Below are 12,022 nucleotides of genomic sequence, written 5' to 3'. Positions count from 1 at the left end.
TTATTGAATGTTTATTATCAAGGAACATTTAATTTTCTGCTGGGAAACACTATTTGGTTCCACATGGAGACACCAGCTCTACACATTCGTATTTTGTAGGGACAAAGCAAGAGGAACTGCGGGAAACAACATGATATTTCTGTTTGTATAGGTGACATTTTATGCATTTGCCTAACGGAAATACTTTGCTTTTCTTCGAAAATAGTTTTACTGTGATTTTCTCGGTCCATTGCATACAAATTCCACATCACTTTGTCTGGATATGACTGGATGAAACCAGAAATATCCGGTTGTGTTTTGGTTAACAAAATCCCACATGTTGCGACAGTCTCTGTGTTTGTTTTTTCTGGATATTATCGACGGACTTTATTGTTTTAAAAGTTTTTTGTCAGGGAACATTTAATTTTGTGCTTGGAAACACTAACTGGTTCCACATGGAGACACCAGCTCTACACATTCGTATTGTCTGGGGAGAAAGCTAGAGGAACTACAGCAAGCAAACCTGATATTTCTGTTTGTATAGGTGACAATTTATGCACTTGCGTAATGAAAAACTTTGCTTTTCTTCAGAACCATTTTTACTGTGATGTTCCCAGTCCATTGCATATGAATTCCACACAACTTTGTCAGGATATGACAGGATGAAACCAGAAATATCCGGTTCTGTTTTGGCTAACTTAATCCCACATATTGGGACAGCATCTGTGTTTGTGTTTTCTGGATATTATCAAGGAACTTTATTATTTTAAGTGTTTTTTATAAGGAAACATTTAATTTTGTGCTTGGAAACACTAATTGGTTACACATGGAGACACCGACTCTACACATTCGTATTTTCTAGGGAGAAAGCAAGAGGAACTGCGGCAAACAAACATGATATTTCTGTTGGTATAGGTGACATTTTATGCACTTGCCTAAGAGAAACACTTTGCTTTTCTCCAATACCATTTTTACTGTGATTGTCTGTGTCCATTGCATACGAATTACACACCACTTTGTCCATATATGACTGGATGAAACCAGAAATATCCGGTTGTGTTTTGCCTACCTCAATCCCACATGTTGCGACAGCCTCTGTGTTTGTGTTTTCTGGATATTATCCACGGACTTTATTGATTTAAATGTTTTTTATCAGGGAACATTGAATTTTGTGCTTGGAAACACTAATTGGTTCCACATGGATACACCAGCTCTATATATTCGTATTTTCTTGGGAGAAAGCTAGAGGAACTGCGGCAAACAAACATGGTATTTCTGTTTGTGTAGGTGACATTTTATGCACTTGCCTTACGAAAAGACTTTGCTTTTCTCCAAAACCATTTTTACTGTGATTGTCTGTGTGTATTGTATATAAATTCCACACCACTCTGTCCGGATATAACTGGATGAAACTAGAAATATCCGGTTGTGTTTTGGCTAACTCAATCCCACATTTTGCGAGAGAGCCACTGTGTTTGTGTTTTCTGGATATTATCGAAGGACTTTATTTTACTGAATGTTTATAATCAAGGAACATTTAATTTTGTGCTGGGAAACACTAGTTGACTCCACATGGAGACAACAGCTCTACACATTTGTATTTTGTAGGGAGAAAGCTCAAGGAACTGCAGGAAACAAACATGATATTTCTGTTTGTATAGATAACATTTTATGCACTTGCCTAATGAAAAGACTTTGCTTTTCTCCAAAAGCATTTTTACTGTGATTTTCTCGGTCCATTGCATACAAATTCCACACCAGTTTGTCCGGATATGACTGGCTGAAACCAGAAATATCCGGTTGTGTTTTGGTTAACTCAATCCCAGATATTGCGACAGACTCTGTGTTTGTGTTCTCTGGAAATTATTGACCTACTTTATTATTTAGAATGTTTTTTTATCAGGCAACATTTAATTTTGTGCTGTGAAACACTAAGTGGTTCCACATGGAGACACCAGCTCTACATATTCGTCTTTTCTAGGGAGAAAGCTAGAGGAACTGCGGCAAAAAAACATGACATTTCTGTTTGTATAGTTGACATTTTATGCACTTGCAGAAGGAAAAGACTTTGCTTTTCTCCAAAACCATTTTTACTGTGATTTCTCGATCCATTGTATATGAATTCCACACCACTTTTCCGGATATGCCTGATTGAAACCACAAATATCCGATTGTGTTTTGGAATACTCAATCCCAGATATTGCTGCAGCCTCTGTGTTTGTGTTTTCTTGATATTATCGACGGACTTTATTGTTTTGAATGTTTTTATCAGGGAACATTAAATTTGTGCTGGGAAACACTAGCTGATTCCACATGGAGACACCAGCCCTGCAATTTCGTATTTTCTGGGATGGAATCTGGAGGAACTGTGGCAAACAAACATGATATTTCTGTTTGAATAGATGATATTTTATGCACTTGCTTAATGAAAAGACATTACTTTTCTCCAAAACCATTTTTGCTGTGATTTTCTCGGTCCATTGCATACGAATTCCACATCAGTTTTTCCCGGTATGACTTTATGAAACCAGAAATATCCGGTTGTATTTTGGCTAACTCAATCCCAGATATCGCTACAGCCTCTGTGTTTGTGTTTTCTGGATATTATCAACGGACTTTATTGTTTTGAAATTTTGTTATCAGGGAACATTTAATTTTGTACCGTAGAAACACTAATTTGTTCTGCATGGAGACACCAGCTCTACACATTCGTATTTTCTAGGGAGAAATCCAGAGGAACTGCGGCAAACAAACATGGTATATCTGTTTCTATAGATGACATTTTATGCACTTGCCTAACGAAATGATTTTGCTTTTCTCCAAAACCATTTTACTGTGATGTTCCTGGTCCATTTCCTACGAGTTGCACAACACTTATTCAGGATATAACCGGATGAAACCAGAAATATCCGGTTTTGTTTTGGCTAACCCAATACCAGATTTGTGAGAGCCTCTCTGTTTGTGTTTTCCGGATATTATCGACATACTGTCTTGTTTTGAATGTTTTTTATCAGGGAACATTTAATTTAGTGCTGGGACACACTAATTGGTTCCACATGGAGATACCAGCTCTACACATTCATATTTTCTAGGGAGAAAATTAGAGGAACTGCTGCAAACAAACATCATATTTCTGTTTGTACAGATGACATTTTATGCAGTTGCCTAACGAAAAGACTTTGCTTTTCTCCAAAAGCATTTTTCCTGTGATTGTCTGTGTCCATTGCATACGAATTCCACACCACTTAGTCCAGATATGACTGGATGAAACCAGAAATATCTGGTTGTGTTTTTGCTAACTCAATCGTAGATATTGTGACAGCCTCTGTGTTTGTGTTTTCCGGATATTATCGATGGACTTTATTGTTTTGAATGTTTTTTATCAGGGAACAATTAATTTTGTGCTTGGAAAAATAAAATGGTTTCAAATGCAGACACCACCTCTACACATTCGTATTTTCTAGGGAGAAAGCTGGAGGAACTGTGGCAAACAAACATGATATTTCTGTTTGTATAGATGACATTTTATGTACATGCCTAAGGAAAAGACTTTGCTTTTCTCCAAAACCATTTATACTTTTATTTTCTTGCTCCGTTGCATACAAATGCCACACCCCTTTGCCCGGATAAGACTGGATGAAATCAGAAATATCCAGATGTGTTTTGGCTAACTCCATCCCACATATAGCTACAGCCTCTTTCTTTGTTTATTCCGGATATTATGAACGGACTTTATGGTTTTGAATGTATTTTATAATGGAACATTTATATTTGTGCTTGGAAACACTAATTGGTTACATGTGACACCAGATCTACACATTCGTATTTGCTATGGAGAAAGCTAGAGAATATGCGCAAAAGAAACATGGTATTTCTGTTTGTATAGATGGCTTTTTATGCACTTGCCCAAGGAAAAGACTTTGCTTTTCTCCAAAACCATTTTTCCTGTGATTGTCTATGTCCATTTTATACGAATGTCACACCACTTTGTCCGGATATGACTGGATGAAACCAGAAATATCAGGTTGTGTTTTCCTAACTCAATTTGAGATATTGCGAAAGTCTCTGTGTTTGTGTTTTCGGGGTATTATCGATGGAATTTATTGTTTGGAATGTTTTTAATCAGGGAGCATTTAATTTTCTGCTGTGAAACAATAGTTGGTTCCACATGGAGACACCAGCTCTATTCATTCGTATTTTCTAGGGAGAAAGCTAGAGGATCTGCGGCAAACAAACATGATATTTCTGATTGTATAGTTGACATTTTATGCACTTGCCTAAAGAAAAGACTTTGCTTTTCTCCAAAAATATTTGTGCTGTGATTTTTTCGGTCCATTGCATACGAATGCCACACCACTTTGCTTGGATATGACTGGATGAAACCAGAAATATCTGGTTGTGTTTTGGCTAACTCAATCTGAAATATTGTGAAAGCCTCTGTTTTGTCATTTCTGTATATTATAGAGGGACTTTATTGTTTTGATTGTTTTTTATCAGGGAACATTTAACTTTGTGCTGGGAAACACTAATTGGTTCAACATGGAGACACAAACTCTACACATTTGTATTTTCTAGGGAGAAAGCTAGAGGAACTGCGGCAAACAAACATGGTATTTCTGTTTGTATAAATGGCATTTTATGCACTTTCCTAATGAAAAGACTTTGCTTTTCTCCAAAACCAATTTTCCTGTGTTTATCTCAGTCCATTGCATACAAATTCCACATGACATTGTGGGGATATGAGTGGATGAAACCAGAAATATCCGGTTGTGTTTTGGTTAACTCTATCCAGATATTGTGAAAGTATTTCTGTTTGTGTTTTCTGGATATCATCGATGGACTTTATTGTTTTGAATGTTTTTTATCAGTGAACATTATTTTTATGCTGGGAAACACTAATTGTTTACACATGGAGAATCCTGCTGTAAACATTCATATTTTCTAGGGAAAATCTAGGGGAACTGGGTCAAACAAACATGATATTTCTGTTTGTGTACATGGCATTTGATGCACTTGGCTAACGAAAGACTTTGCTTTTTTCCAAAACCATTTTTACTATGGTTTTCTTGGTCCATTTAATACGAACTCCAAACCATTTTGTTTGGATATGAATGGATGAAACCAGAAATATCCGGTTGTGTTTTGACTAACTCAATCCCAGATATTGTGATAGCCTGTGTGTTTGTGTTTTCTAGATATTATCTATGGACTTTATTGCTTTGAATGTTTTTTACAGGGAACATTTAATTTTGTGATTGGAAACACTAATTGTTTCAACATGGAGACACCAGCTCTTAACATTCGTATTTTCTAGCCAGTATGCTAGAGGAACTGGGGCAATCAAACATTATATTTCTGTTTGTGTAGATGACATTTTTTGCACTTGCCTAAAGAAAAGACTTTGCTTTTCTCCAAAACCATTTTTACTATAATTTTCTCGGTCCATTGCATACGAATTCCACACCAGTTTGTCCGGATATGACTGGCTGAAACCAGAAATATCCGGTTGTGTTTTGGCTAACTCAATCCCAGATATTGCTATAGACTCTGTGTTTATGATTTCTGGATATTATCGATGGACTTTATTGTTTTGAATGTTTTTTATCAGGGATCATTTAATTTTGTGCTGGGAAACACTAATTGGTTCCACATGGAGACACCAGCTCTGCATATTCGTATTTTATAGGGAGAAAGCTAGAGGAACTGTGGCAAACAAACATGATATTTCTGTTTGTATAGAACGACATTTAATTCACTGGCCGAAGCAAAAGACTTTGCTTTTCTCCAAAACCATTTTTACTGTGATTGTCTTTGTGTATTGTATACAAATTCCACACCACTTTCTCCGGAGATGATGGATGAAACCAGAAATATCCAGTTGTGTTTTGGCTAACTCAATCCCACATATTGTGAGAGCCACTGTGTTTGTGTTTTCTGGATATTATCGGCGGACTTTATTTTATTGAATGTTTATTATCAGGGAACATTTAATTGTGTGCTGGGAAACAATAGTTGGTTCAACATGGAGTCACCAGCTTTACACATTTGTATTTTGTAGGGAGAAAGCTCAAGGAACTGCAGGAAACAAACATGATATTTCTGTTTGTATAAGTGACATTTATGCACTTGCCTAATGAAAAAACTTTGCTTTTCTCGAAAACCATTTTTACTTTGATGTTCCCGGTCCATTGCATACAAATTCCGCACAACTTTGTCAGGATATGACTGGATGAAACCAGAAATATCCGGTTGTGTTTTCACTAACAAAATCCCACATATTGCGACAGCCGCTGTGTTTGTGTTTTCTGGATATTATCGACGGACTTTCTTTTATTGAATGTTTATTATCAAGGAACATTTAATTTTCTGCTGGGAAACACTATTTGGTTCCACATGGAGACACCAGCTCTACACATTCGTATTTTGTAGGGACAAAGCAAGAGGAACTGCGGGAAACAACATGATATTTCTGTTTGTATAGGTGACATTTTATGCATTTGCCTAACGGAAATACTTTGCTTTTCTTCGAAAATATTTTTACTGTGATTTTCTCGGTCCATTGCATACAAATTCCACATCACTTTGTCTGGATATGACTGGATGAAACCAGAAATATCCGGTTGTGTTTTGGTTAACAAAATCCCACATGTTGCGACAGTCTCTGTGTTTGTTTTTTCTGGATATTATCGACAGACTTTATTGTTTTAAAAGTTTTTTGTCAGGGAACATTTAATTTTGTGCTTGGAAACACTAACTGGTTCCACATGGAGACACCAGCTCTACACATTCGTATTGTCTGGGGAGAAAGCTAGAGGAACTACAGCAAGCAAACCTGATATTTCTGTTTGTATAGGTGACAATTTATGCACTTGCGTAATGAAAAACTTTGCTTTTCTTCAGAACCATTTTTACTGTGATGTTCCCAGTCCATTGCATATGAATTCCACACAACTTTGTCAGGATATGACAGGATGAAACCAGAAATATCCGGTTCTGTTTTGGCTAACTTAATCCCACATATTGGGACAGCATCTGTGTTTGTGTTTTCTGGATATTATTGAGGAACTTTATTATTTTAAGTGTTTTTTATAAGGAAACATTTAATTTTGTGCTTGGAAACACTAATTGGTTCCACATGGAGACACCGACTCTACACATTCGTATTTTCTAGGGAGAAAGCAAGAGGAACTGCGGCAAACAAACATGATATTTCTGTTGGTATAGGTGACATTTTATGCACTTGCCTAACAGAAACACTTTGTTTTTCTCCAATACCGTTTTTACTCTGATTGTCTGTGTCCATTGCAGACGAATTCCACAGCACTTTGTCCATATATGACTGGATGAAACCAGAAATATCCAGTTGTGTTTTGCCTACCTCAATCCCACATGTTGCGACAGCCTCTGTGTTGTGTTTTCTGGATATTATCGATGGACTTTATTGATTTAAATGTTTTTTATCAGGGAACATTGAATTTTGTGCTTGGAAAAACTAATTGTTTCCACATGGATACACCAGCTCTATATATTCGAATTTTCTAGGGAGAAAGCTAGAGGAACTGCGGCAAACAAACATGATATTTCTGTTTGTGTAGGTGACATTTTATGCACTTGCCTTACGAAAAGACTTTGCTTTTCTCCAAAACCATTTTTACTGTGATTGTCTGTGTGTATTGTATATAAATTCCACACCACTTTGTCCGGATATGACTGGATGAAACCAGAAATATCCGGTAGTGTTTTGGCTATCTCAATCCCACATTTTCCGAGAGCCACTGTGTTTGTGTTTTCTGGATTTTATCGGCGGACTTTATTTTATTGAATGTTTATTATCAAGGAACATTTAATTTTGTGCTGGGAAACACTAGTTGACTGCACATGGAGGCAACAGCTCTACACATATGTATTTTGTAGGGAGAAAGCTCAAGAAACTGCAGGAAACAAACATGATATTTCTGTTTGTATAGATGACATTTTATGCACTTGCCTAACGGAAAGACTTTGCTTTTCTTCAAAACCATTTTTACTGTGATTTTTTGTGTCCATTGTATATGAATTCCACACCACTTTGTATGGATATGACTCGATGAAACCATAATTATCCGGTTGTGTTTTGGCTAACTCAATCCCACATATTGAGACAGCCTCTGTGTTTGTGTTTTCTGGATATTATTGATGAACTTTATTGTTTTGAATTTTTTTTATAAGGGAACATTTAATTTTGTGCTTGGAAACACTAACAGCTTCCACATGGAGACACAAGCTCCACACATTCGTATTTTCTAGGGAGAAATCTAGAGGAAGTGAGGAAAACACAGGGGGAGCGGTGCTGTGATGCGCCTGGTGGGCGGTCCTCGCACGCGCGCTGCTCTCCTTTTCTCAGGTCTCGGAAGTCGCTAGCTGTATTCGAGGCGGTGGCAGCGGGGAGCGAGTCCTTGTGGTCTAGATAAATCAGGAAAAATGTCTCTCTATCCATCTCTTGAAGACTTGAAGGTAGACAAAGTAATTCAGGCTCAGACTGCTTTTTCTGCAAACCCTGCCAACCCAGCAATTTTGTCAGAAGCTTCTGCTCCCATCTCTCAAGATGGAAATCTTTATCCTAAACTGTATCCGGAACTGTCTCAATACATGGGCCTGAGTTTAAATGAAGAAGAAATACATGCAAATCTGGTGATGGTCTCTGGAGCACCACTTCAGGGGCAGTTGGTAGCAAGACCTTCCAGTATGAACTATATGGTGGCTCCTGTAACTGGAAATGATGTTGGGATTCGCAGAGCAGAAATTAAACAAGGGATTCGTGAAGTCATTTTATGTAAGGATCAAGATGGAAAAATTGGACTCAGGCTTAAATCAATAGATAATGGTATATTTGTTCAGCTAGTCCAGGCAAATTCTCCAGCCTCATTGGTTGGTTTGAGATTTGGCGACCAGGTACTCCAGATCAATGGTGAAAACTGTGCAGCCTGGAGCTCTGATAAAGCTCACAAGGTGCTCAAACAGGCTTTTGGAGAGAAGATCACAATGACCATTCGTGACAGGCCTTTTGAGCGGACAATTACTATGCATAAGGACAGTACTGGAAACGTTGGCTTTATCTTTAAAAATGGGAAAGTAACATCTATAGTGAAAGATAGTTCTGCAGCCAGAAACGGTCTTCTCACGGAACATAACATCTGTGAGATCAACAGCCAGAACGTCATTGGATTGAAGGACTCTCAAATTGCAGACATACTATCAACATCTGGGACTGTAGTTACCGTCACAATCATGCCTGCTTTTATCTTTGAACATATTATTAAACGGATGGCGCCAAGCATTATGAAAAGCCTGATGGATCACACCATCCCTGAAGTTTAACAGTTAGGACACAATGGAAACCGCTGAGCATCTCCAGTTTCCTTTCTCAACTACTTCTGTATTATGCACACGAAGCTTTCCCGGAGCCAGGGAGCATATGCTGCATGAGGACCTTCCCGTCTCACGTTATGGCTGGGAATCTACTGGTTCATCTGATCTCCTCAGATTTCACGGTCGTTGTAGTCTTAGCCTGGTTTTACAGCTGTGAAACTTTCACAAGATTGACTGACTTTCCTAGAATAGTTTCTCTACTGGAAACCTGATGCTTTTCTAAGCCATTGTGACGAGGGTGATTGATGCCAGCTTAGCTTTGTATGAGAACCAGTTACCTTTCTTCTAGGTAATGAGTAGTGCTCTTCACGTCATTTTAGTTCTATGGTATATTTGCATTTTTAACAAGTACGTGATAGTACATTTAGAGTGATTGCCTTTGGTAGGTTTTTTTCTCCCTCTGTATGTATGTAAACACCAATTAGGTAATGCTGGTTTCATTCCATGTAAGCATTATACAGTTTATGTAGGTTATAAGAGATTATGATGATTGTCATTAAATTTTAACTACCTTCACTAATATGCTTCAACTGTCACCTTAACTATGCTAAGCTCTAGAACAAAAGCCAAAATATAATTATTGCTGCCTTCCTAAAACTCAAGATGTAGTTCTGTATTAAACTGAAATGTGCACTAGCCCAAAAGAGGTTAATAGTACTTTCTGAGCTATAGCATAGCTGCTTGGTTGTATTTGACATTTTCTAGTCATCACGTAACAGAAATATCTTCTCCAAGTTGCCAGTACTGCTTCCTGAGAAACAAAGCGCTATATACTTAATGTAAAATTTCTTATACGAAACAGGATGAACTTTTGATTCCTCTTTTCATTTGTAGATTAAGTAGAATAATACTAATTTTGGCATCTGAATGTTAAAATTATGTAACCTACCTACTTTGGGAAAAATGTTTTCTTGGTAATTTGTTCCATTTCCTGACTCTTCCCTGCAAACAAAGTGACAGTGACACTTTATCTTTTTTTCTGTTTTGGTTTATGCCTATCCTAATTAAAAATGTATAAAGTGAAAAAAAAAGGAAGTGTGGAAAACAAACATGATATTTCTGTTTGTATAGATGACATGTTATGCACTTGCCTAACAGAAATACTTTGCTTTTCTCCAAAACCATTTTTACTGTGATTTTCTTGGTCCATTGCATACAAATTCCACACCACTTTGTCTGGATATGACTGCATGAAACGAGAAATATCCGGTTGTATTTTGGTTAACTCAATCCCACATGTTGCGACAGCCTCTATGTTTGTGTCTTCTGGATATTATGGACAGACTTTATTATTTTGAATGTTTTTTGTCAGGGAACATTTAATTTTGTGCTGGGAACCACTAATTGGTTCCACATGGAGACACCAGCTCTACACATTCGTATTTTCTAGGGAGAAAGCTAGTGGAACTGCGTCAAACAAACATGATATTTCTGTTTGTATAGGTGACATTTTATGCACTCTCTAAATGGAAACACTTTGCTTTTCTCCAATACCATTTTTACTGTGATTGTCTGTGTCCATTGCATACGAGTTCCACACCACTGTGTCAGGATATGACTGGGTGAAACCAGAAATATCAGCCTGTGTTTTGGCTAACTCAATCCCACATGTTGCCACAGCCTCTGTGTGTGTGTTTTCCAGATATTATCGATGGACTTTATTGTTTTGAATGTTTTTTATCAGTTAACATTTAATTTTGTGCTGGGAAACACTAATTGGTTCGTCATGGAGACACCAGCTCTACACATTTGTATTTTGTAGGGAGAAAGCTCGATGAACTGCGGCAAACAAACATGATATTTCTGTTTTTATACGTGACATTTTATGCACTTGCCTAATGAAAAGACTTTGCTTTTCTTTAAAATACTTTTTACTGTGAAGTTCCCAGTACAATGCATACAAATTCCACACAACCTTGTCAGGATATGACTGGATGAAACCAGAAATATCCAGTTGTGTTTTCGCTAACAAAATCCCACATATTGCGACAGCTTATGTGTTAGTGTTTTCTGGATATTATCGACGGACTTTATTTTATTGAAAGTTTATTATCAAGGAACATTTAATTTTCTGCTGGGAAACACTATTTGGTTCCACATGGAGACACCAGCTCTACACATTCGTATTTTGTAGGGACAAAGCAAGAGGAACTGCGGCAAACAACATGATATTTCTGTTTGTATAGGTGACATTTTATGCATTTGCCTAACGGAAATACTTTGCTTTTCTTCGAAAATATTTTTGCTGTGATGGTCCCGGTCCATTGCATAAAAATTCCACATCACTTTGTCAGGATATGACTGGATGAAACCAGAAATATCTGGTTTTGTTTTGGCTAACAAAATCCCACATGTTGTGACAGCCTATGCGTTTGTGATTTCTGGATATTATCTACGGACTTTATTGTTTTAAAAGTTTTTTATCAGGGAACATTTAATTTTGTGCTTGGAAAGACTAATTGGTTCCACATGGAGACAGCAGCTCTACACATTCGTATTTTGTAGGGACAAAGCAAGAGGAATGCGATAAACAAACATGATATTTCTGTGGTATAGGTGACATTTTATGAACTTGCTTAACAGAAACACTTTGCTTTTCTCCAATACCATTTTTACTGTGATTGTCTGTGTCCAT

The 12,022-nt window shown here is 37.2% G+C and overlaps 1 protein-coding gene across 1 annotated transcript; it reads left to right on the top strand.

Annotated features, from left to right (window-relative positions):
• The first annotated feature begins 8,410 nt into the window (after positions 1-8,410).
• On the top strand, positions 8,411-9,808 carry LOC133754536 (syntenin-1-like). The gene has a single exon (XM_062184981.1). It carries the CDS (start codon positions 8,440-8,442, stop codon positions 9,334-9,336), a length of 897 nt encoding a protein of 298 aa, XP_062040965.1. The 5' UTR covers positions 8,411-8,439; the 3' UTR covers positions 9,337-9,808.
• Positions 9,809-12,022: the final 2,214 nt, after the last annotated feature.

The sequence above is a fragment of the Lepus europaeus genome, unplaced genomic scaffold (assembly GCF_033115175.1).
Source record: "Lepus europaeus isolate LE1 unplaced genomic scaffold, mLepTim1.pri SCAFFOLD_152, whole genome shotgun sequence".
Classification (NCBI taxonomy): domain Eukaryota; kingdom Metazoa; phylum Chordata; class Mammalia; order Lagomorpha; family Leporidae; genus Lepus; species Lepus europaeus.
This window is presented reverse-complemented; position numbering and strand designations above follow the sequence as displayed.